Source organism: Ranitomeya variabilis, chromosome 1 (assembly GCF_051348905.1).
Source record: "Ranitomeya variabilis isolate aRanVar5 chromosome 1, aRanVar5.hap1, whole genome shotgun sequence".
Classification (NCBI taxonomy): domain Eukaryota; kingdom Metazoa; phylum Chordata; class Amphibia; order Anura; family Dendrobatidae; genus Ranitomeya; species Ranitomeya variabilis.
In genome coordinates, this window is record NC_135232.1 from 836,860,229 (window position 1) to 836,886,978 (window position 26,750).

A 26,750-nucleotide genomic window follows, 5' to 3' on the forward strand; every position below is an offset into this window, starting at 1 on the left:
CCATCAAAAAGAGAATAATCAACCTTATCTGCTCATGTAATGGTGGTTGGCAAGGCCGTCCTGACCTGTGACAGTAATAATGACTAGTGTATTTTACACTGATACTATTGGGCGCAATGTCCTTTTCCCCATCATATCACATTGTTTAATATTGCTGTTTTGTGACATCACTTTGTGCTTTATTATCTACTTAGTGGTGGGGGCATATGTTAAGGTACCTTCACACGAAACGACATCGCTAGTGATCCGTGACGTTGCAGCGTCCTCGCTAGCGATATCGTTTCGTTTGACACGCAGCAGCGATCAGGATCCTGCTGTGATGTCGCTGGTCGCTGAATAAAGTCCAGGACTTTATTTGGTCGTCCAATCGCTGTGTATCGTTGTGTTTGAAAGCAAAAGCAACGATACCAGCGATGTTTTACACTGGTAACCAGGGTAAACATCGGGTTACCAAGCGCAGGGCCGCGCTTAGTAACCCGATGTTTACCCTGGTTACCAGCGTAACAGTACATGCTCACCTGCGCGTCCCCCAGCCTCTGCTTCCTGACACTTACTGAGCGCCGGCCCTAAAGTGAAAGTGAAAGCACAGCGGTGACGTCACCGCTGTGCTGTTAGGGCCGGAGCTCAGTCAGTGTCAGGAAGCGGACGCTGGGGGACGCGCAGGTGAGCATGTACTGTTTGTTTTTTTTACTTTTACGCTGGTAACCAGGGTAAACATCGGGTTACTAAGTGCGGCCCTGCGCTTAGCAACCCGATGTTTACCCTGGTTACCCGGGGGCCTCGGCATCGTTGGTCGCTGGAGAGCGGTCTGTGTGACAGCTCTCCAGCGATCAAACAGCGACGCTGCAGCGATCGGTATCGTTGTCGCTATCGCTGCAGCGTCGCTTCGTGTGAAGGTACCTTTAGGTATTGGCTACTGGGCCCTGGACTCATAACAGCCAAGAACCCTCGGTTTACATTATTGCTATTGTATTTGAACCTACCTTGATTCAGTGAGGAGCTCAATGAAATGTTCAAACAGTGAAAGATGGAGCTCATACGGTGCGTGGAGCCAGACCTAAAATACATAGAAGGGCATGGCATTAACAATTACCTAGAATACATTAACTAAATGATATATGTATTTTTGTCTGATCGTATTGATGGTAATGGGGCAATGCATAACCCGATTTTTAAGTGGGTTCCCCATTTTCACTTTTAATTTTGCAAATGAGAGCGTAAGAGCTCTAAAGTGAGCAATTAAAGTCAAAAACTGTTTAAATGCTGCAAGGTCTTCTACAAGAGGCCAGCAAAATAAAGTAGCCCTCTGTAGCTCTACAGCATGCAAACATGAAAATTCAATTGAATTATTGCACTAGAAAATATGAAAAAAGGAGATTTTTGTGTACTCACCATAAAATCTTTCTCTTAGCCTCTAATTGGGGGGCACAGGACCATGGGTGTTATGCTGCTGTCCACTAGGAGGCGACACTGCATAATCTGAAAAAAGATTAACCGTGGCTCCTCCTCTGCAGTATACACCCCTGGACGGCATCAGCCTTCTCCAGCTTTGTGCAAAAGCATTAGGAAGAACGTAACATAAATAACAGACATGCCTATAAGAAGGCCACTATGTACGAGCTCAAGGAACACTATGAGAACTCAACAGTAACAACGGCCCGTAAAGGGCAACAGGGTGGGAGCTGTGTCCTCCAATTAGAGGCTAAGAGAAAGAGATTTTACGGTGAGTACACAAAAATCTCCTTTACTCTGTTGCCTCATTGGGGGACACAGGACCATGGGACGTCCCAAAGCAGTCCCTGGGTGGGAAGCAATGGACGAATATTGTGCAGACAGGCTCCTAAACTTGGGGCACCACCGCCTGCAGAACCCGTCTACCCAGGTGTTATGGTCTGGTGATTAAGGAGCGACATGCGACTAGCTCTGAGCGGGTGGTAACTATACTGACCGCAGTTCCTAATCTTAACACAAACACTAGCAGTAGCCGTGGAATGTTCCTGTCCCTGGACATCTCGTCACAGCCGGAGATCTAGCTACCCCTAAAGGAGAAACAGGAAAGCTATCTTGCCTCAGAGAAAATCCCCAAAGGATAGGACAGCCCCCCACAAATAATGACTGTGAGAGGAGAAGGAAATGACATACGTAGTATGAAACAAGATTTAGCAAAGGAGGCCACTACTAGCTAGACAGAATTAGTACAGAACATAAAACTGTGCGGTCAGTAATAAAAACTAGAAAAAGTCCACCGCAGAGAAATGCAAAAATCTCCACATCTGACTAAAGGTGTGGAGGGCAAATTCTGCTGCCCAGAGCTTCCAGCTTAGCTAAATAGATCCATACTGATAAGCTGGACAAATGAGCAAAACATAGAAAATGCCAAACCACAAGTCCACAACAAGGGAACTGCAAAAAGACAAGCAAGGACTTAGCTTTGCTGAAATGGTCAGAGTGGCAGGGAAATCCTCAGAGAGCCATGACTCCAGGCTCAACAATTGGCAACTGGCATTGAATTAGGGATAAGGCCAGACTAATATAGCCGAGCCAGAAAGACGATCAGTGAGAACAGCTGCTGATGCTAAATCCAAGAAGCAGCCATACCACTCAAAACCACAGGAGGGAGCCCAAGAGCAGAATTCACAAAAATGCTACTTATAACCACCGGAGGGAGCCCAAGAGCGGAATTCACAACACCCAGGCTCGCGTCCGCTGAGGACTGGGTATGAACTCTGTAGTGTTTAGTAAACGTGTGTAGGCTAGTCCAAGTGGCCGCCTTACACACTTGTGCCGAAGCCTGGTGCCGAATGGCCCAGGAGGCCCCTACCGCCCGTGTAGAGTGTGCCGTAATACCGGCTGGAAGAGGAGAAATCTTAAGGCGGTAAGCCTCTTGTATGGTGGATTTGATCCACCTGGCAAGGGTAGCTTTGGAAGCCGGCAGACCTGTGCGGCCACCTTCTGGAAGGAGGAAAAGAGAATCAGACCTCCGGAAGGACGCAGTCCTAGACACATATATACGCAATGCCCTGACAAGGTCAAGCGTATGCAGAGCCTTCTCCACTCTATGAACAGGGACCGGACAAAGGGAAGGCAGAGAAATTTCCTCATTGAGGTGGAAGATGGACACAACCTTCGGAAGGAAGGATGGGACCGTACGGAGGACTACCTTGTCCTGGTGAAAAGCCAGAAAGGGCCGTCTGCAGGAGAGTGCTGTCAGTTCAGACACCCTGCGTAGCGAGGTGATTGCCACCAAGAAAACCACCTTCTGGGATAGAAGGCGGAGCAGGACCTCCTTAAGAGATTCGAAGGGTGGTCCCTGCAATGCTGTAAGGACCAGGTTGAGGTCCCACGTTTCTGGTGCTCGTCTGTAGAGGGCAACCAATCGGGAAACCCCCTGAAGGAATGTCCTTACTTGCTTCTTGGTAGCAATGCGCCTTTGAAAAAGCACAGAGAGCTGACACCTGGCTCTTAAGCGAGCCCAGGGACAGCCTGGCCCCCAGACCCGATTGAAGAAAACCAAGTAGTTTGGGGAGGGAATAAGGGAATGGGGTCTGGCCACGAGATTCGCACCAAGTAAAGAAAGCTTTCCAGGTACGGTAATAGATCTTAGCAGAGGCTGGCCTCCGTGCCCTGATCATGGTTCCAATGACGTCTGGTGAGAGCCCTGCCTAAGTTAGGACACAGGTCTCAAGGGCCACGCCATCAAATTGAGAGCCCCTGAGTTCTGGTGGTAGAATGGGCCTTGTGATAGAAGATCGGGGCGGTCGGGGAGACGCCAGGGGGCGTCTGCTGTAAGTTGTACGATGTCGGCGTACCATGTACGTCTGGGCCAGTCCGGTGCGATTAGGATGGTTGGAACTTCCTCTTGCTTGATCTTCCTCACCACCCTGGGTATCAGGGGGAGAGGTGGAAAAATGTACAGAAGCTGGAACTGGGTCCAGTCCTGAACCAGATCGTCTGCTCCGAGCGACCGCGGATCGTGTGTTCTGGCCATGAAGTTGGGAACCTTGGCATTGAAGTGGGATGCCATTAGGTCCACATCTGGGGTCCCCCAGCGGTGACAGATCTGGCGAAAAATTTTGGGATGGAGAGACCACTCTCCCGAGTCTATTCCCTGTCGGCTGAGGAAGTCTGCTTCCCAGTTGTCCACACCCGGAATGTGGACCGTCGAAAGAACCGACCCTGTGTCCTCCGCCCAGTGGAGGATGTGTGACACTTCTCGCATCGCCTGGGTACTGCGGGTCCCCCCTTGGTGATTCACATAAGCCACGGCCGTGGCATTGTCCGACTGTATTCTGATGTGAGAGGCTGCCAGTAAGTGATGGAAGGCCCTCAATGCCAGGAGGATGGCACGAATTTCCAGGATGTTGATGGGCATGGTCGCTTCCACTGGGGACCACTTGCCCTGTGCCCTGTGGTGTAGGTCCACCGCACCCCAACCCGTCAGGCTCGCGTCGGTGGTCAGAACCTTCCATTGACCTGTCAGAAAGGATTTTCCCTTTGCTAGCGAGGTTGGCTTGAGCCACCAGTGTAGGGACCTCCTGGTTGACAACGTTAGCTGGAACTCCCTGTTGAGAGAAAAGGGATTCCTGTCCCAGGACTTGAGAATGGCTAGTTGGAGAGGCATGAGGTGAAACTGGGCAAATGGGACCGCTTCTATTGCTGCCCCCATCTTGCCGAGGACTCTCATGGCAAACCGGAGAGATCGAGGAGGTTTGCGGAGAAGGGTGCGAACTCCTAGGCGGAGAGCCAGTGCCTTGTCCTTGGGAAGGAGCACTAGACCCCTGGAGGTGTTGAATAGCATTCCCAGGAAGGTCAGGGACTGACTCAGGGTTGGTGATGACTTTTGTAGGTTGATTAACCAGCCCATGCGACAGAGTATCGGTTGTGATTGAGACGCTGAGCTAGCAGTCCTTGAAGGTGGGAGCCTTGATGAGTAGATTGTCCAGGTATGGAACGACTACTATGCCTCTGGAGTGCAGGACGTCCATGGTGGCTGCCATGACTTTGGTGAACACTCTGGGAGCTGTGGCGAGTCCGAACGGGAGAGCGACGAATTGGTAGTGGTCCTGGCCTATTGCGAACCTGAGAAACCTCTGATGGGCAGGTGCAATAGGTATATGCAGGTATGCGTCTTGTATGTCTATTGAGGCTAGATATTCTCCCTTCTCCATGGACGCAATGATGGACTGAAGGGACTCCATGCGGAAGTGACGGACCCGTACATATTTGTTGAGCTGTTTTAGGTCTAGTATGGGCCGTACGCTGCCTCCTTTCTTGGGAACTACGAACAGATTGGAGTAGAACCCTCGGAAGCGGTCGGTCGTGGGGACCGGTACTATGACTCCTGCTTGAAAAAGCGAGGAGACCGCTTGTGGCTGGTGGTTTTGGGGGGACAGAGAGGAAGAATCGGTCCGGCGGGTTGGAGGTGAAGTCTATTTTGTATCCGGAAGACACTAGTTCCTTGACCCACCTGTCTTTTGTAATAGGCAGCCAGACTTGATGAAAGAGCAAAAGTTGGCCGCCTACTGGTGTTGTGTCTTCCGGAGTCCGTGAGTCATGATGAGGAGAAAGTCTGAGATTTTCCTCCTCTGGGCTTAGGCTAGCCTGCTTTTGACTGCCAGGTCTTGTCCGACCTTTGCGTCGATCGTGAGTTGTCCCTGCGTGAGGAACGGTTACGATTTTGTGCTGGACGCGAGACGGACCAGCCCGAGGAATTCCGAAAGGATCGGAATCGAGTTTGGTTACGCTTCTTGTAAGTGCATTTAGGTCTGAGTTGGGGAAGAGAAGTACTCTTACCCCCGGTAGCGTTGGATATCATCGTGTCCAACTGTTCACCAAAAAGTCTCCCACCGAGGTAGGGGAGGTGCGTGAGGGACTTCTTTGAGGCTGCATCCGCTTTCCATTCCCGCAGCCAGAGGATACGCCGAATTGTGATGGCGTTTTATGCTATCCCCGCTACTCCCCTTGCTGAATCCAGAGCTGCATGAAGCATGTAATCTGCTACAACTGCTATTTGAACCGCTTGGTCCGACAGCTCAGGAGCGGATGCTTGGAGAGCTTGTAAATTTCTTGCCCAGGCCAGAATGGCCATGGCAGCCCAAACTGAAGCAAACGTGGGAGCCAGGGATGCCCCTTCTGCCTCGAAAATTGAACGAGCCATGCTTTCTACCTGCCGGTCTGCTGCGTCCCTGAGGGTTGAGCTATCTGGCAGTGAAAGGAGGGTCTGTGCTGCTAGCCTAGAGACTGGGGGGTCCACTTCGGGTGGATCTGTCCATTCCTTGGTGTCCTTCTGTGGGAAGGGGTACCTCGCCTCCAGATATTTGCGATTAGCAAATTTTTTTCTCAGGCTGTGAGAGCTGCTTTTTAAGGATCGCCTTAAACTCTGGGTTGTTAGAGAAAACCTTAGGCGGCTTCAGAGGTCCTTCAAAGGAAATCTTATGTTCTGGGGCCTCTGGTGGCGGATCATAAATGTCCAGCACCCGATGTATGGAAGAGATTATGTCCTCAACTAGCTCTGTATTGCTAGGGGGGATTGGGATCAGGGACCTCTCCGTTTCCCTGTCTGAGTCAGAGTCGCAGATGCCTTCCGAATCCTGTGTATCACTGAGGCGTCCCCTGCTGGGTGAGCCGGGGAGGAGGCCTTCTCTGGTCGGGGATTGCGCAGATCTGCATTATCTGTCCCTGGAATGGGACAGTCTAGATGACCTGGAGCTACGGTGTCTCTCCCTAGAGGGGGATGACCGTGTGCTATGGGATGACGCAGATGGACTTGATCTATGGGTCCGCTTGCGTCCTGACCTAGACGTGGATGTGCCAGGGTCATCTTGTTCCTGAGTCAAGCTCACCCTTTGCTGGGTAACGGTCATAGCTGAGGCATGACCCCGCAGAGCCTGAAGCAATGTGGAGGTTAGGTTATCTATAGACTGCGTCATAGATTGCGACATCTGAGTAGCCCATTCCGGCGTGGCATTAGACACCGAGGCATTGGCAGGGGCTTCTTGGGGCTCTGACACATTAGTCTGTATACAGTTCTGGCAATGTGGGTACATGCTGCCACTGGGGAGAGCGGTCCCGCAGGCTGTGCAGAATGCATAATAGCAGTTCTGCCTGGTTCTCTTGGACCTTGAGCCCGGCATAGTGCACAGAGTGCAGAAGGGCTAGCTATGTAGAGGACCTTATAGTGACGCAGAGAAACCTATAGGGGAGCCTTATAGGGAATATGGATTCACAGCTGAGTAAAAAAAAAACCCAGCTGTGATCTTACCCCACCAGTGTGCCCCTAGGTCCAGCGCCGAAGATCCACAGTTCTGTGCCCCCCGGAGACTGGCTGCCTGGTCCTGGAGACCGGGAGATGCAGGGTTAATCTGCAGCAGAAAATGGCCGCTGAGAAGGATGAGAAGGGGGCGGAGAGCTGGAAAAAGGCGGCAGAACTGTGTAAAAGCACGCCCTTTCTGTCTCGATCCACCCCCTCTATGACACTGTAGAGTATCATATTTGTCATCCGGGGGGCGGCGGCTTCAGCTAGGCCGAAGCCTAAATTAGATGGCTGATGCCCAGAAGGGCTCCAGGCCGGCGCGAAAGTTCGGGAGGGGGTCGGATCTGAACCGGACCCCTGTTGTGAACTCTATTTTTGGGCTCCCTCTAGTGGTCACAAGCGGTACTGTGTAGTGTTGTCTTTCTGCAGGTTGGCAGCATCAGCTGGTTCGTTATCCTTGGTTGGTTTCCTATTTAGCTCACCTGGATACTCAGTTCCTTGCCTGCTATCAATGTATTCAGTGCTCTTCAGATTCCTTGTGACTACCTTGCTCCCAGTCTCTCCAAGACAAGCTAAGTTTTTGTTTGTTCATTTTTTGATTATCAGCATTCATTATGTTTCTTATCCAGCTTGCTAAAATGTGATTTCCTCGCTTGCTGGTTGCTCTAGGGGACTGAGTTTCTCCCCCCACACCGTTAGTTGGTGTGGGGGTTCTTGAAATCTCAGAGTGGATATTTTGTAAGGGTTTTTTACTGACCGCATAGATTCCCTTTTCTGTTTTCTGCTATCTAGTATTAGTGGGCCTCATTTGCTGAATCTGCTTTCACCCCTGTGTATGTGCCTTCCTCTTCCCTCACCGTTATTATTTGTTGGGGGCTTCTATATCTTTGGGGATTATTTCTCTGGAGGCAAGAGAGGTCTTTCTTTCTCTCTAGGGGTAGTTAGTTCCTCAGGCTGGCTCGAGACGTCTAGGATTTTTAGGCACGTTCACCGGCTACTTCTAGTGTGTTTGGATAGGTTCAGATTTGCGGTCAGTCCAGTTTGCCACCTCCCTAGAGCTTGTCCTATGTTTGTTACTTAGCTGGAGTAATTTGTGATCCTCAACCACTAAGGATCATAACAGTATAGCAGGCCAAAAAGTGTTTAATGCATCGCAGAAGTGGGAAAAAAAGAAGACCTGAGTACTTTTTTTTTTTTTCCTCCCGCTTTTCCTTTGCTGCAGTCTGTTTAGCTTCTTTCTTCCCCTTGAACTCTGGGTGGTTTTGAGCTCAGCTGCAGACATGAATATTCAGACTCTGACTTCTAGTGTGGATCATCTTACGGCACGGGTGCAAAGTATTCAGGATTTTGTTATTCATAGCCCTATGTCAGAACCAAAGATACCCATTCCTGAGTTGTTTTCTGGAGATAGATCTAGGTTTCAAAATTTTAAAAATAATTGTAAGTTATTTCTATCTCTGAGACCTCGTTCCTCTGGTGATTCCGCTCAGCAAGTTAAAATTGTTATCTCCTTGTTGCGTGGTGACCCTCAAGATTGGGCCTTCTCTCTGGCGCCAGGAGATCCTGCATTGCTTAATGTAGATGCATTTTTTCTGGCTCTTGGACTACTTTAGGAGGAGCCCAATCTTGAGAATCAGGCAGAAAAAGCATTGCTGGCTATCTCTCAAGGTCAGGATGAAGCAGAAGTGTATTGTCAAAAATTTCGGAAATGGTCGGTGCTTACTCAATGGAATGAGTGTGCCCTGGCTGCAAATTTCAGAGAAGGTCTTTCTGAGGCCGTTAAGAATGTTTTGGTGGGGTTTCCCACCCCTACAAGTCTGAGTGATTCTATGGCTTTAGCCATTCAGGTTGATCGGCGTTTGCGGGAGCGCAAATCTGCTCATCCTTTGGCGGTGTTTTCTGAACAGAGACCTGAGTCTATGCAATGTGACCGAACTCTGACCAGAATTGAGCGACAGTCAGATGTCAAAATGGGTTGTGCTTTTACTGTGGTGATTCTACTCATGTTATCTCAGCATGCTCTAAACGCTTAAAAAAATTCGCTAAACCTGTCACCATTGGTACTATACAGCCTAAATTTATTTTGTCTGTTACTTTGATTTGTTCTTTGTCGTCCTACCCGGTTATGGCTTTTGTGGATTCGGGTGCTGCCCTGAATCTGATGGATTTGTCGTTTGCCAGGCGCTGTGGTTTTGTCCTGGAGCCTTTGGAATTTCCTATTCCTCTGAGGGGAATTGATGCTACGCCATTGGCTGAGAATAAGCCTCAGTATTGGACGCAAATGACCATGTGCATGACTCCCGTACATCAGGAGGTGATTCGCTTTCTTGTTCTGCATAATTTGCATGATGTTGTCGTTTTGGGTCTGCCATGGCTGAAGGCTCATAATCCAGTTTTAGATTGGAAAGCTATGTCTGTGTCAAGTTGGGGTTGTCAGGGAATTCATGGCGATACTCCGTTGGTGTCTATTGCCTCTTCCACTCCTTCTGAGGTCCCTGAGTGTTTGTCTGACTACCAGGATGTATTTGATGAGCCCAGGTCCAGTGCCCTGCCCCCTCATAGGGATTGTGACTGTGCTATAAATCTAATTCCTGGTAGTAAATTTCCTAAGGGACGACTTTTTAATTTGTCTATACCAGAGCATGCCGCGATACGGAGTTATATAAAGGAGTCTTTGGAGAAGGGAAATATTCGCCCATCCTCTTCCCCTCTTGGTGCAGGATTTTTTTTTGTGGCCAAGAAGGACGGTTCTTTGAGACCTTGTATAGATTATCGTCTTCTGAATAAAATCACAGTCAAATTTCAGTATCCTTTGCCACTATTGTCTGATTTGTTTGCTCGGATTAAGGGTGCCAGTTGGTTCACCAAGATAGATCTCCGTGGTGCGTATAACCTTGTGCGCATTAAGCAGGGAGATGAATGGAAAACAGCATTTAATACGCCCGAAGGCCATTTTGAGTACTTGGTGATGCCTTTTGGACTCTCTAATGCCCCTTCTGTGTTTCAGTCCTTCATGCATGACATCTTCCGAGAATATCTGGATAAATTTATGATTGTTTATCTGGATGACATTTTGGTCTTTTCTGATGATTGGGAGTCCCATGTGAAGCAGGTCAGGATGGTGTTTCAGGTCCTGCATGCTAATGCTTTATTTGTGAAGGGCTCAAAATGTCTCTTCGGAGTACAGAAGGTCTCCTTTTTGGGTTTTATTTTTTCTCCTTCTACTGTGGAGATGGACCCAGTCAAGGTCCAGGCTATTCATGACTGGACTCAGCCCACGTCTGTTAAGAGTCTTCAGAAGTTCTTGGGTTTTGCTAATTTTTACCGTCGTTTCATCGCTAATTTTTCTAGCGTGGTTAAACCTTTGACGGATTTGACCAAGAAGGGTTCTGATGTGACTAATTGGTCTCCTGCGGCCGTGGAGGCCTTTCGGCAGCTGAAGCACCGGTTTTCTTCAAGCTCCAGTCTTATGTCAGCCAGATGTCTCTCTCCCCTTCCAGGTCGAGGTTGATGCTTCTGAGATTGGAGCAGGGGCTGTTTTGTCGCAGAGAAGCTCTGATGGCTCTGTGATGAAGCCATGTGCTTTCTTTTCAAGAAAGTTTTCGCCTGCCGAGCGGAATTATGATGTTGGTAATCGGGAGTTGTTGGCTATGAAGTGGGCATTTGAGGAGTGGCGACATTGGCTCGAAGGAGCTAAACATCGTGTGGTGGTCTTGACTGATCACAAAAATCTGATTTATCTTGAATCTGCCAAGCGCCTGAATCCTAGACAGGCTCGTTGGTCGTTGTTTTTCTCCCGTTTCAACTTCGTGGTCTCATACCTGCCTGGTTCGAAGAACGTGAAAGCTGTTGCACTTTCTAGGAGTTTTGTGCCTGACTCTCGGGGAGTTTCTGAGCCGGCTGGTATTCCCAGAGAGGGAGTGATTTTGTCTGCCATTTCCCCAGATTTGCGACGAGTGCTGCAGAAATTTCAGGCGGATAGACCTGACCGTTGTCCACCGGAGAGACTGTTTGTCCCGGATAGATGGACCAGCAGAGTTATTTCCGAGGTCCATTCTTCGGTGTTGGCGGGTCATCCTGGGATTCTTGGTACCAGAGATTTGGTGGCTAGGTCCTTCTGGTGGCCTTCCTTGTCGCGGGATGTGCGTTCCTTTGTGCAGTCTTGTGGGATTTGTGCTCGGGCTAAGCCTTGCTGTTCTCGTGCCAGCGGTTTGCTTTTGCCTTTGCCTGTTCCGAAAAGGCCTTGGACGCACATTTCCATGGATTTTATTTCGGATCTTCCAGTGTCTCAGAAAATGTCTGTCATCTGGGTGGTGTGTGATCGTTTTTCCAAGATGGTCCATTTGGTGCCCTTGCCTAAGTTGCCTTCTTCCTCCGATTTGGTTCCTCTATTTTTTCAGAATGTGGTTCGCTTGCACGGCATTCCTGAGAATATTGTGTCTGATAGAGGATCCCAGTTTGTGTCCAGGTTTTGGTGGACTTTTTGTACTAAGATGGGCATTGATTTGTCTTTTTCGTCGGCCTTCCATCCTCAGACTAATGGCCAAACCGAGCAAACTAATCAGACGTTGGAAACTTATTTGAGATGTTTTGTTTCTGCTGATCAGGATGATTGGGTGACTTTTTTGCCATTGGCCGAGTTTGCCCTTAATAATCGGGCTAGTTCTGCTACTTTGGTTTCGCCTTTTTTCTGCAATTCTGGTTTCCATCCTCGTTTTTCCTCGGGTCAGGTTGAGCCTTCTGACTGTCCTGGGGTGGATTCTGTGGTGGATAGGTTGCAGCAGATTTGGAACCATGTGGTGGACAATTTGAGGTTGTCACAGGAGAAGGCTCAGCGCTTTGCCAACCGCCGCCGCGGTGTGGGTCCCCGACTTCGTGTTGGGGATTTGGTGTGGCTGTCTTCTTGGTATGTTCCTATGAAGGTCTCCTCTCCTAAATTTAAGCCTCGCTTCATCGGTCCTTATAAGATCTTGGACATCCTTAACCCAGTGTCTTTTCGTTTGGATCTCCCAGCATCGTTTGCCATTCATAATGTGTTCCATAGGTCTTTGTTGCGGAGGTATGTGGTACCTGTGGTTCCTTCTGTTGAGCCTCCTGCTCCGGTGCTGGTCGAGGGCGAATTGGAGTATGTGGTGGAGAAGATTTTGGATTCTCGTATCTCTAGACGGAGGCTTCAGTATTTGGTTAAGTGGAAGGGCTATGGTCAGGAGGATAATTCCTGGGTTGTCGCCTCTGATGTTCATGCGGCCGATTTGGTTCGTGCCTTCCACGCGGCTCATCCTGATCGCCCTGGGGGTCTTGATGAGGGTTCGGTGACCCCTCCTCAAGGGGGGGGTACTGTTGTGAACTCTATTTTTGGGCTCCCTCTAGTGGTCACAAGCGGTACTGTGTAGTGTTGTCTTTCTGCAGGTTGGCAGCATCAGCTGGTTCGTTATCCTTGGTTGGTTTCCTATTTAGCTCACCTGGATACTCAGTTCCTTGCCTGCTATCAATGTATTCAGTGCTCTTCAGATTCCTTGTGACTACCTTGCTCCCAGTCTCTCCAAGACAAGCTAAGTTTTTGTTTGTTCATTTTTTGATTATCAGCATTCATTATGTTTCTTGTCCAGCTTGCTAAAATGCGATTTCCTCGCTTGCTGGTTGCTCTAGGGGACTGAGTTTCTCCCCCCACACCGTTAGTTGGTGTGGGGGTTCTTGAAATCTCAGAGTGGATATTTTGTAAGGGTTTTTTACTGACCGCATAGATTCCCTTTTCTATTTTCTGCTATCTAGTATTAGTGGGCCTCATTTGCTGAATCAGATTTGCAGTCAGTCCAGTTTGCCACCTCCCTAGAGCTTGTCCTATGTTTGTTACTTAGCTGGAGTAATTTGTGATCCTCAACCACTAAGGATCATAACAGACCCCCCCCCCCCCCGGATTTAAAGGCAGGATAGCGGTGGGGCTATAAGCGGAAGGGGGGGCCCGGTAGGGGGTCCCCCCGAGGCAGTATAGAGCTGGTGCTGCCGCAGAGACAGGGACGTCTGTATTGTGCCATGCCTGCCTGCACTCCCCCCGGCCCCAACAGGAGCCCGCAGCTGGGCTGGGGTCCCTGGATGCAGGCGCAGTGTGCTGGCCCATTGCTGGGTGCTTGAGAGTGCTGCCTGTACAGGCCCTACCTGAGGCGTCTCAACCTAATGCCCGCAGAGGGGGATTAGGGAGGGTACTGTGTGACCATCAGAGGGCTTTATCCTCGCCTCGACCTCAACCCAGAGACCAAAAGGAATTGGGGAAGGAGGGGGGGGGGGGTCTCGACTTCGAACCAGCACCCGAGGGACTGGGGAAGGAGCGACATGGGGAATAGCCATCTCCACTTCAACTGGGCACCCCATAATAGGGGGCCGAGGAAGGAGCCATGCCGGGAGTCTCACAGGAGACCCACTTTTCTTCATCTGTAATCCCGTCGGAAAAACGGAGTAAAGAAAAAATTTTTAGGTGTGCCTCCTATGCGACAAAAACTGGAGAAGGCTGACGCCGTCCAGGGGTGTATACTGCAGAGGAGCCACGGTTAATCTTTTTTCAGATTATGCATAGTGTCGCCTCCTATTGGACAGCAGCATAACACCCATGGTCCTGTGTCCCCCAATGAGGCGACAGAGTAATTGAGGATACTTAAGAGCATAAGATGGCCAATTCATGTGAACACGGCAGCCGCGATGGGCGCTGACCTGCAGTATTAAGAACGGGCACTAAACAGTATGCAGAGCTGTGGTGTTCCAGTATCCGTGCACTGTGTAATTTCGGCAGCTCCTGTGGTGGTGCCGGCTGTTTGACCACTACAGATCTCATACTCTTTAGGAGAAGTCATCAATATTTCAGTGCTGGACAACTCCATTAAGTGAAGTGCAAAATTTTCAATCACTGCTAAAAGTTTTATTTATAGGTTTATTTTCCATTCATGGGGTCACTAACCTCAAAGTCACAAAGTAGGTCTTGGAAAGCTGTGGAGTTGGGTATAATGGATGTCTCATGACCACTGTCCACCGTCCCAACCAAAGAAAACGTGAGATGTAAAATGTGACTGTTGAGAAGACCTCTCTTCTTCTTCAGTAACATTGCCAGCAGCTACAATGAAGACAGAATAGAATTAATGAATACTGAATAATATGTATGTGGACATAACTCATGATTTATATAAGAATAGGTTACAAAACCTTTTTGACGCCAATATCAGATTGGGCTACAGTATAGACCATCAGCAATCTAATACAGCACAATCCACATACACAAAAAGACAGACATGAAGGTGGTGAAGTGAGAGAGGCCGGTGGGCAGGGAGTATTGCTTCCTCTCCATCCCAATGCCTTAATACCCCGAGGGCAGCCACACCGTCCAGACCACCCATACAGCCCATTGTTATCAGTATATGCTGCAGTCTGCAGCTCCCAACCACTAGCACTACACACAAAAATTACATATTCCCATGTGATATACAATGTGAACCCAATTAACCTAAAATTTACAACAACCTTGAAGTCACCACGTCTTGTTAATGACACATTGCTTTTAGTTTTAGTAGAAATAATTTCCTTTCCTGGGAGTGTAGGCAGAATTCTCAAAGGCTGTCAACAGTATGATGAATGTGTGTAGCCTCAGGCAAAAACATATGGAGTAAAATGCAAATTTTGCATTTTGTGATGAATATTTACTTAATCCACAAAGTATACATGTATTTACTAAGCCTCAGGTCCATTACACCAAATCATCAATTCTTGCAATAATTACAGAAATGTCTGTTTTCCTACCGCTCAAGGTCAAATGAGTCCTACAGCCATGTCAAGCGCTAATACACCGTTATTGGTCAGTGTCAGAACCTAGACTAAAAAAATATATCTATACCAGTCCGCAGGAGTGAAATTTAATGTATGGTATTGTTACATGGTGCTTTACATGTTTTAGATTTATTAGCATGTTTATATAGCCAACTCGATAGTTTCTTCAAGAATATATTTTCTTCTATGTAACCTATACACACCATGCTTATTAAAGGGAAACGGTCATCTCATTTTGGCCCTATAAACTGCAGCCACCGCCATCAGGCGCTTATCTACAGCATTCTGTAATGCTGTAGATAAGCCCCCGATGTAACCTGAAAGATGAGAAAAAGAGGTTAGATTATACTCACCCAGGGGCGGTCCCGGTGCAGTCTGGTCCAATATCGCAGGTTCGGGTCCAGCACCTCCCATCTTCATGCAATGACGCCCTCTTCTTTTCTTCCTGCTGCGGTTCCGGCGCAGGCGTACTTTATCTGCCCTGCTGAGGGCAGAGCAAAGTACTGCAGTGCGCAGGCGCCGGGAAAGGTCAGAGAGGCCCAGCACCTGCGCACTGCAGTACTTTGCTCTGCCCTCAACAGGACAAATAAAGTACGCCTGTGCCGAAGCCGCAGTGTGAAGACAAGAAGAGGACGTCATGGAATGAAGATGGGAGGCCCCGGACCGGACCGCAACGCCCATCGTACCGGACCGCAGCGGGACCGCCCCTGGGTGAGTATAATCTAACCTCTTTTTCTCCTCTTTCAGGTGACATCGGGGGCTTATCTACAGCATTATAGAATGCATTACAGAATGTTGTAGATAAGCCCCTAATGGCAGTGGCCGCAGTTCATGCGGCCAAAATGAGGTGACAGATTTCCTTTAAATATTACCTGGCGAGTAACCAAATTTATACTCAAATGGAGAAGGAATCCATGTTAAAACACAACATTCATTCAGCTTAGAAGTCAGAAGTTATGTTTTTTCTAATTGAAAACTTTAAAAATCTTATAAAAACATAAGACAATACAAACCCACTGCCCCCTGTACAAAAAGAAAAATCAACACATACAAAACACATTTTAGAAGTCTTTTGCATTCCATTCAAGCCTATTAAATTCACCAGTCATTTATACTCAGTCATCTTCAGTGTCATTAACTACAACCCGAGATAAACGTCCATTTCCAATGCTTGGAAAAATAAAATAATATTTTTGTTTTAATTAATATTACTCATGTATTAGTTTTCATTCTTATTTTAAGTTAGATCACTTTTATCTAATATTTATTAAGTGAGTTTTCCATTACTTTTAGATTGACGACCTAGGCCCAAACACGGTCTAGTGGCCACTGGTGGATACTAAAATCATCTTGCATTCTCTTTCCTTACAAGCTGTCCTTCAGTACCCAGCAGCAGACACTGCACAGTATAAAGAGCTGTGGTGCTTACATCAGGCCGCCAGAGCTAAAATCCGACAATAGAGCTGTGGTGCTTACATCAGGCCGCCAGAGCTAAAATCCGACAATAGAGCTGTGGTGCTTACATCAGGCCGCCAGAGCTAAAATCCGACAATCAGTGGTGATGCTGGGTGTCTGATCCCCGCCGAGCTTATACCGATGACCTAACCTAAAGGTGCATTTTACATTGAAAGGTTATCAAGTACAACCATTCCTAGGAATGCTAGTTTATGAATATATTACAGTCTAAAAAGGCTGCCGATCACCCGATGAACAAGGAAAACACTCGTTCAGCATGTGAAATTATCTTTTGTTCTGCACAAAAGATCATCATTCTCGGCAATGCATGGTCCTGTATAAACAGGACTTGCACTGTGAGCAATAGCAGTCTGTGTGCACTGAATCATCTACTACAGATCGGTCACTGTGCATTGTTAAGCGCTATGTAATTAAAGACGGCATGAGGTAGGGGTTAAAACACAAATTGCAGCAATGCCTCTGTTATCAAGTTTCATGGTTTTGTTTTCTTGCATTGAATGTTGTAGCTTATCATTGCTGACCCACAGCAGCAGTGCATGCTAGACTGGCACACCCCCTTACTGTGATAGGCAGCTCACTGTCTATGGACATTGTATATAGACAGCTTGGTGTGGGCGGGGTTAGCTTCCTCAGCTCTGCTGTAATGCTAAATTGCTAAATCTGTAAACTCTGATTGCTCACCCAGTAAACCAAGTGCTACATCATAGGATTCAGCTTCTCTTAACAAAAACCTGCTGACAGGCTCCCTTTAAATCCCTTTCCCCTATTGGTGGTTGTTTAATGATGAAAATCAATAAATATAAACCCGCCTGAAGGCTGGGATATCAAAATAAAAGTAGTGGACTTCTTGTAATTATGTTAGTCTAACTTCACTTTTCAGTAGCTCAATTATTCTAAAATACTATGCTGCACACATTGCTTCCACCTATATATTTGGATAGCTTCCCCATGATCTCTGGGTAAAGAATTGGTAAGACAAACAGATGATGAGAGTATGTGGCATGTGCAGTAATGGTAAAACTCTAAGCGGAGTTTCAATAATTATATATTACGTTCAAATGCTGCATTATATTTTATGCTAATATTCCAGTCATTTTTTTAATATCCAGCATACCTGATATCCTTTAATCCTTTCCATTTCTTTGCTGGCCAGTGGATTGCTCTTTACCACACAAACAAGCGCCTTGACGGCTGCATACAGACCTTCAACATCAGATGCCATTGCTACTAGACCAAGAATAGCAGCTGCGCCTCCGATATACTGTAGGGTTGTAGCCACAGGTTTGGGGACAAATGTCCTCACTCCTGAATTAAAACACAAGTAAAACACAACCAGCTTCATTAATGGCACTAACTCATTATAAAGTGGAAGAATTACTAAAATAGGAAACACATTCAGATGTAATTTTCTGTAACTCTTCCAACAGTAAAATGTATGACATTGGTTCCAAGTTATCGTATTTTTCGGACTATAAGACGCACCTGATTATAAGACGCACCCCCAAATTTGGTGAAGAAAAAGAAAAAAAATATTTTTTATGTTAAATGGGGGTCTGTCTTATAATGCCAGTGTCCATCTTACAAATCATATGTCCCGCATCCTGGTATCTATATAACCCCCATCCTTGTGCTGGCACATGCCCCCCTGTGCTGCTGTCAGGCACATGCCCCCCTGGTCACTATATGCCCCCCTGTACTGCTGGCAGACACATGCCGCCGCCGCCGCCCCCCCCCCCCCCCCCCCCCCCGGGTCACTATATTCCCCCCTTTGCTGCTGGCAGGCACATGCCCCCCCTGGGTCACAATATGCCCCCTTGTGCTGGCAGGGACATGCCTCCCTGTGCTGCTGGCAGGCACATGCCCCCCCAGTCACAATATGCCCCCCTGTGCTGATGAGAGGTAAAGCCCCCCGGACACTATATGCCCCCCAGTGCTGCTGGCAAGAACAGGCCCCCCCAGTCACTATATGCCCCCAGTGCTGAGGGCAGACACATGCCCCCCAAGTGCTGCTGGCAGACACATGCCCCCCCCCCCGTGCTGCTGGCAGACACATGCCCCCCTGTGCTGCTGGCAGGCACATGCCCCTCCCTGTGCTGCTGGCAGGCACATGATAAAATAACAAACACTTAACTCACCTTTCCCTGATGGCTCCGTGCTCACAGCTCCTCGGTTGCGCTTCCTGTTTCACAGGCATCGGATCATGTGACCTGGGCACACAGTGATGTTATCACTGTGCTGTGCCGATCACATGATCGGATGTCAGCACGGACACAGGAAGCAACCGAGGAGCTGTGAGCACGGAGCCATCAGGGAAAGGTGAGTTAAGTGTTTGTTATTTTATCATGTGCCTGCTAGCAGCACGGGGGGGGGGGGGAGCATGTGCCTGCCAGCAGCACAGGGAGGGGGAAGCATGTGCCTGCCAGCAGCAGGGGGGCATATAAGAGTGACCGGGGGCCATATCCACGATGGGAGTGGGGGGAGATGCAGGCACATGTAATATTCGCTGCTCCCCAGTGAATCAACTCGGCACAGGTTCAGCACCGAGGTGATGGACAGCAGGTGCAGTGAATATTACATGAGGCTAATGAGCGGGAGCACAGAACCTCCTGCTGTCTCAGCAGCCCGCAGCCAGCTCACCCCAGCCCCCTGACACCACTCCAGAGCCGCCCCCCTCCTCTACAGCACAGCATACAGATTCGGATTATAAGACGCACCCCACACTTTCCCCCAAAATTTGGGGGAACAAAAGTGCATCTTATAGTTCGAAAAATACAGTAACCAGAAGAGAAGCAGAGGCCAATGAGTGATCAATGAGAAGAACAATCTGCCAAGAAAGGTGGTGAGTCCTCCATCAATGGAAGTCTTCATACAGAGGCTGGACAGACATCTGTCTGAGATGGTTTATCATACAGTTATGCACACTGATGTAACATGAAGACATACAAGCAAAACAGGTTATTAAAGTAGACGAGCAATTAAGCTAAGCAAAAAGATGGGGTTGAGAAAGAAACTAGATATCCGTTCTCAGTCATCAATCATAGGGAGGGAAAGAAAGTTAAAGGAGGAAGGGGAGGAAGGGGAGAAGAGGAAGAAGGCAAAGGGAAGAGAGAGACTGTAAGGAAAAGGAAGAGAGAGACTAAGGAAAGGGAAGAGAGACTAAGGAAAGGGAAGAGAGAGACTGTAAGAAAATGGAAGAGAGACTGTAAGGAAAGGGAAAAGAGCAACCGTAAGGAAAGGGAAGAGAGACTAAGGAAAGGGAAGAGAGACTAAGGAAAGGGAAGAGAGACTAAGGAAAGGGAAGAGAGACTAAGGAAAGGGAAGAGAGACTAAGGAAAGGGAAGAGAGACTAAGGAAAGGGAAGAGAGACTAAGGAAAGGGAAGAGAGACTAAGGAAAGGGAAGAGAGACTAAGGAAAGGGAAGAGAGACTGTAAGGAAAGGAAAGAGTCAGGAAGGAAAAGAAAAACAGGAAGGAAAGAGTCAGGACAGAAAAGAAAGACAGGAAGGAAAGGGAGGAGAGACAGGAAGGAGAGGCTGAAAAGAAAAGCAGGAGAGGCTGAAAAGAAGGGGATTGAGGAAGGAAGGAAAGAAAAGGAAAGGAAGAAAAAAAGAGAAGGAAGAAAAGGGAAGAAAAAGGGAAGAAAAAGGGAAGAAAAAGGGAAGAAAAAGGGAAGAAAAAGGGAAGAAAAAGGGAAGAAAAAGGGAAGAAAAAGGGAAGAAAAAGGGAAGAAAAAGGGAAGAAAGAGGAAGGCTGGCAAGAAGAGGAAGGGAGGACAGAAAGGGGAGGGGATGAAGGAAGGTGAGGAGAGGAAGGGGGAGGTGAGAAGAGAACAGAAGAAAACATATTACCTAGGTAGCCAATAAGTGCTGCTCCTATTGTCCGAGCAGGGCCATTCAAATGTCCAGCTGAGTTATGCAACAGCTTCACCGGGGTGGCATTCTCATGAGATGATATTGCCAGCTACAAACACAACACATATAAAGTTACAGGAATCTCTAACGCAATTGATGCCTTATTTCAATATGGCATTTTTTTTTGCAGCCTGCTGCTAGACAGTACCTCACAAAGTGGCCCTAACTTCAAAGTTACTTTACTTTTTTAGTGAACAAAGTTCACATCCAGCTTTATATACAGTGGCTGGGCTTCCTGATAGGACGCACAGTGACATATTGCAGCAGCAGTCACATGGGACTAGACGTCACTGCAGACGACCAAGCAATTACACCACAGATCAGCTAGGTGAGATGTATTTAGATTTTGTTTCGGTTTTTTATCTCACAAATTTTATTTTTGGTGAGTTGTTGAAGCAATCTGCAGCAAAATTTGCAACAAATTAAGTTTGTTGTGGATTTTGACCTCCTTACTGAACTCACTGGAAAATTCAAAACAAATCTGCATTCAATTCCCAACATAAATTTAGCAAATGTAAAAGTAGATCACCGATATCTGTCTAGGTTATACATGTTACTTTTTTTTTTTTTTTTTTTTTTGTTTGCATTGCGTCCATATTTTGGATCATGCACAAAATCAAATCACATCATTTTAGAAGATCACACACAGCTACTTGATGAACCTTACCTGCTTAGCAATTGCTTTGCTGTCCAGTTTGTTGTAAACTTTTCTTATTCTTGCCACAGTTAGAGAAGATACTGAAAGTGCATATAAACCAAAGGACACCTTTTCTTCAGGCACCAGAGATACCAATGAAGGAGTACCTGATTCAGATTTGGAATCCTTACCTGCAATACAAAACGTGTCCATGTATTTATGTCTCCAATGGAAAAGACTTTCAGATTCTGTATATTTTGTCATTCTACATCCTACTAAGGCAAAATTAACAGAAAATTGAAAAAAAGATATCATTTTGAAGAGCTTACCTGCTGGTTCCCCCGTCGGCCTTTGTTAACCAAGCTACAGCAATAACATGTAGACCAGATATGTGGCTACTGCAGTCCAGCCAATCACTGCCCACAGCTTAGACATCGGTGATGTAAATATGTCACTTCTACAGTCAGCGATTAGCTGCAGCAGTCACGCCATCACTGGAGCTTGGTAAACAAAGACTGTTGGGGACCAGGGAAGCATCGCCAGATGAACAGCAGGCGATTGCGGAGGTATTACTCTTTTACCGTTAGTATTTCACAGTTTATCATTTTTGGCAAGGGCGCTGTTTTGCAATGTTAGACAAATCATCATCTTAAGAAGAAAAAAACTCACATGGAGAACAAACTGCTTGAAAGCAGCCAACATAGTTTGGTCCCAGTTCATAAATGACTCCAACACTGGCGGCGGTCAAGACTTCCTCCAAAAAGTGAGTTGGTCCCAGGCGCCAAACAAGGGAAGAGAGTTGGCGTTGAGCTGGAGGAGTGCCAATGTATGAATAGACGGTACTAACCACAGGTGGATTTGCTGAACCTGACCCGCCAGGAGTACTGTGTACATAATGGAGCTGTGGAGATTAGAAAATATATGTAATACATTGCTACATTTCATAAAAACTCTTAATTTTTTGTGAAATTCTATTGCTAAAGAAGCACTCCCATCAAAATTTGTATCCTCTTAATATATTGCAATTATCATTATATGACACTGTGTACTTACAATTGCTCATTTTGCTTCTTTACCCAGCTAATTCTCTTTTCCATTAGGTCTATGACAACACGATTCAAAAACTGACTAGATGAATCCTTCTAAGCTCTATTTAGAAAGAGGAGGTCAATTTTCTCTGCACAAGACATGAGTTACTGCAAAAGTCAATGGTCGGGGGGGGGGGGGCAGAGAAGCTGGGTCAGAAGTAGAAAAGGGGAAAGAATCACGTAGGGACAAGAGACTTCCTGTTTCAACATAGATCAGATAAAAGAGAGGAATTATCTGGGTAGAAAGACAAAATGAGCAATTGTAAGTACACAATGCTATAGAATATGGCAATTGCAATATACTAAGAGGACAAAAACTTTGATGGGAGTAGGAGGAGAGCTTCTTTAAACTGGAAACAATAATTAACAGCTATGAGATTTAAAATCAATTTATACGGAACAATAGTTTTATCTTCACCTACTCTTTAAAGAGAACCCATCACCAGCATTTTATACCCCAAACTAAATCTAATGATTTGCAAGTGAATTGGCATTTGACTTTACACTTGCAGCTTTCCTGCCCTCCTGTTCCTGACTGACAGGTCAGTCCTGTTTCAGAGTTCCGCCTGCCTGAGATCTGCCTGTCAGTCGGAGACATGAGGCAGGCAGCAGATGGAAAATAGGGAGGGAGGCCGGAGAGCTGTAAATGCAATGGCCCACCCCAACGCATTTGATACTCAATAGCATACAATATCAACTATGGATTTTATGGAAACAGATTTCTACAAGCTAGGTAAGGATTCAAACAATATTAAAGGGGTTGTCCAATCAAAACCGATAAGTCTGCAAGTCTGCAGCCACTCTGTCTGACTGCAGTCTTATGAATCCCCCCACACATGCACTGTGCGCTGTGGGGATTTGCCGGTTTCAGACCCGGGACCGTAGGATATGTATGAGTTATATACACCCCTAGTCAGTGGAATCGGCCTCGCTCGCTTCATACACTTGTACGGAGCAGAGGACGCGCCTCAACCAGCGACGTGGACAGCCAGTGGGCATACCTGACAAGAGGGCATGGCCTTACTCCATACAAGAGTATGGAGAGCGAGTCTGCCGTCACACAGAGATACTGTAGATTTATCGGTTTTGACCAGACAACCCCTTTAATGCACCTTTAGCTTTCATAGGGAATCTGTCACCCTCCAGGACGTATATGACCTATTAATATGGGCATACGGGTAATAGAAATGTTACACTAGTCCTCCTGTATACCTCATATTAATGGTCTTGTTGTGGAGAAATCTTTTGCTCTGTCTTTATGCTAATGATTTCTTCCAGGTGTGCAGTGCCTAGAAGAAATCCCTGCCCCCTGTCTTCATTGTAATACTTACCCCCTCCCATCAGCGTCAGTTACGGCCCCGGAATCCTGTGCCCTGCTCTCCCTCAGAAATACATACCATATATACTCGAGTATAAGCCGAGACCCCTAATTTTGCCACAAAAAAACTGGGAAAACTTATTGACTCGAGTATAAGCCTAGGGTGGAAAATGCAGCAGCTACTGGTAATATTCAAAAATAAAAATAGATACCAATAAAAGTAAAATTAATTGAGATATCAGTTGGTTAAGTTTAGTTTGAATATCCATATTGAATCAGGAGCCCCATATAATGCTCCATACAGTTCATGATGGGAACCATAAGATGCTCCATATTAAAATATGCCGCATATAATGTTGAGTAAAAGGTTAATGATAGCCCCATAAGATGCTCCACAGAATATTATGCCCCATATAATGTTGCACAGAGGTTGATGGCCCCATAAGATGCTCCATATAGAAATATGCCCCATGTAATGCTGCATTACAAGATCATTATGGCCCCATAAGATGCTCCATATAAAAATATGCCCCATATGCAACATTACAATTTACATAGTTACATAGTTATTAAGGTTGAAGGAAGACTAAGTCCATCTAGTTCAACCCATAGCCTGACCTAACATGCCCTAACATGTTGATCCAGGGGAAGGCAAAAAAAACCCATGTGGCAAAGAGTAAGCTCCACCATGGGGAAAAAAATTCCTTCCCGACTCCACATACGGCAATCAGACTAGTTCCCTGGATCAATGCCTTATCAAGGAATCTAATATATATACCCTGTAATATTATACTTTTCCAGAAAGGTATCCAGTCCCCTCTTAAATTGAAGCAATGAGTCACTCATTACAACATCATACGGCAGAGAGTTCCATAGTCTCACTGCTCTTACAGTAAAGAATCCGCGTCTGTTGTTATGCTTAAACCTTCTTTCCTCCAGACGTAGAGGATGCCCCCTTGTCCCTGTCTCAGGTCTATGATTAAAAAGATCATCAGAAAGGTCTTTGTACTGTCCCCTCATATATTTATACATTAAAATAAGATCACCCCTTAGTCTTCGTTTTTCCAAACTAAATAGCCCCAAGTGTAATAACCTATCTTGGTATGGCAGACCCCCCAGTCCTCTAATAACCTTGGTCGCTCTTCTCTGCACCCGCTCCAGTTCAGCTATGTCTTTCTTATACACCGGAGACCAGAACTGTGCACAGTATTCTAAGTGTGGTCGAACTAGTGACTTGTATAGAGGTAAAATTATGTTCTCCTCATGAGCATCTATGCCTCTTTTAATGCATCCCATTATTTTATTTGCCTTTGTAGCAGCTGCCTGACACTGGCCACTGAATATGAGTTTGTCATCCACCCATACACCCAGGTCTTTTTCATTGATGGTTTTGCCCAGAGTTTTAGAATTAAGCACATAGTTATACATCTTATTACTTCTACCCAAGTGCATGACCTTACATTTATCCCCATTAAAGCTCATTTGCCATTTATCAGCCCAAGCTTCTAGTTTACATAAATCATCCTGTAATATAAAATTGTCCTCCCCTGTATTGATTACCCTGCAGAGTTTAGTGTCATCTGCAAATATTGAAATTCTACTCTGAATGCCCCCTACAAGGTCATTAATAAATATGTTAAAAAGAAGAGGGCCCAATACTGACCCCTGTGGTACCCCACTGCTAACCGTGACCCAGTCCGAGTGTGCTCCATTAATAACCACCCTTTGTTTCCTATCCCTGAGCCAGCTCTTAACCCACTTCCACATATTTTCCCCTATCCCCATTACTCTCATTTTATGTAACAACCTTTTGTGTGGCACCGTATCAAAAGCTTTGGAAAAGTCCATATATACTACGTCCACTGGGTTCCCTTGGTCCAGTCCGGAACTTACCTCTTCATAGAAGCTGATCAAATTAGTCTGACATGAACGGTCCCTAGTAAACCCGTGCTGATACTGGGTCATGAGGTTATTCCTCTTCAGATACTCCAGTATAGCATCCCTTAGAATGCCCTCCAGAATTTTACCCACAGCAGAGGTTAAACTTACTGGCCTATATTTTCCGAGTTCAGTTTTTGTCCCCTTTTTGAATATTGGCACCACATTTGCTATACGCCAGTCCTGTGGTACAGACCCTGTTATTATGGACTCTTTAAAGATTAAAAATAATGGTCTATCAATGACTGTACTTAGTTCCTGCAGTACTCGGGGGTGTATCCCATCCGGGCCCGGAGATTTGTCAATTTTAGTTATTTTTAGACGCCGCTGTACTTCCTGCTGGGTTAAGCAGGTGACATTTAATGGGGAATTTTTATCACTAGTCATATTGGCTGCCATGGGATTTTCTTTTGTAAATACTGATGAAAAAAAGTCATTTAGCATATTGGCTTTTTCCTCATCCTCATCCACCATTTCACCCAGACTATTTTTAAGGGGGCCAACACTGTCATTTTTTAGTTTCTTACTATTTATATAGTTAAAGAATATTTTGGGATTATTTTTACTCTCTCTGGCAATGAGTCTCTCTGTCTCAATCTTTGCTGCCTTTGATTTGCTTTTTACAGAATTTATTTAATTTTCTGTATTTATTTAATGCCTCCTCACTACCTACTTCCTTTAATTCTCTAAATGCTTTCTTTTTGTCCCTTATTGCGCCCCTTACAGCTCTATTTAGCCTTATTGGTTTCCTCCTATTTCTAGTATGTTTATTCCCATACGGTATATACTGTGCACAGGTCCTATCCAGGATGCTAATAAATGTCTCCCATTTTCTTTGTGTATTTTTGTGTCTCAGGATATCGTCCCAGTTAATTGCACCAAGATCCTCTCTCATCCGTTGGAAATTTGCCCTCCTGAAGTTTAGTGTCCTTGTCACCCCCCTACTACCCATCTTATTAAAGGAGACATGAAAACTTATTATTTTGTGATCACTATTCCCCAAGTGACCCCCAACCCTTATATTTGATATGCGGTCTGGCCTGTTGGTTAATATTAGGTCTAGCAGTGCCCCCCTCCTTGTTGGGTCCTGAACCAGTTGTGAAAGGTAATTGTCTCTCATAGTTGTCAAAAATCGATTACCTTTACTGGAACTGCAGGTTTCTGTTCCCCAATCTATTTCAGGGTAGTTGAAGTCCCCCATAATAATGACTTCTCCTTGAGTCGCAGCTTCATCTATTTGCTTTACGAGGATATTCTCCATTGCTTCCATTAGTTTTGGAGATTTATAACAAACCCCTATCAGTAATTTATTATTTTTTCCC

The 26,750-nt window shown here is 46.4% G+C and overlaps 1 protein-coding gene across 8 annotated transcripts in view; it reads right to left on the reverse strand.

The window, feature by feature from the left end:
* The window catches only part of WDFY3 (WD repeat and FYVE domain containing 3), a 339,686-nt gene that overhangs the window by 88,871 nt on the left and 224,065 nt on the right, over positions 1–26,750 (reverse strand). For all 8 annotated transcript variants that reach the window (XM_077275801.1, XM_077275800.1, XM_077275807.1 and 5 more), the window contains 6 exons: positions 21,754–21,985; positions 21,115–21,275; positions 20,385–20,496; positions 17,652–17,842; positions 14,202–14,354; positions 984–1,057 (listed from right to left, as the gene is read on the reverse strand). In XM_077275801.1, coding sequence (XP_077131916.1) covers positions 984–1,057; positions 14,202–14,354; positions 17,652–17,842; positions 20,385–20,496; positions 21,115–21,275; positions 21,754–21,985 — 923 coding nt within the window. The remainder of the gene's footprint in view (positions 1–983; positions 1,058–14,201; positions 14,355–17,651; positions 17,843–20,384; positions 20,497–21,114; positions 21,276–21,753; positions 21,986–26,750) is intronic.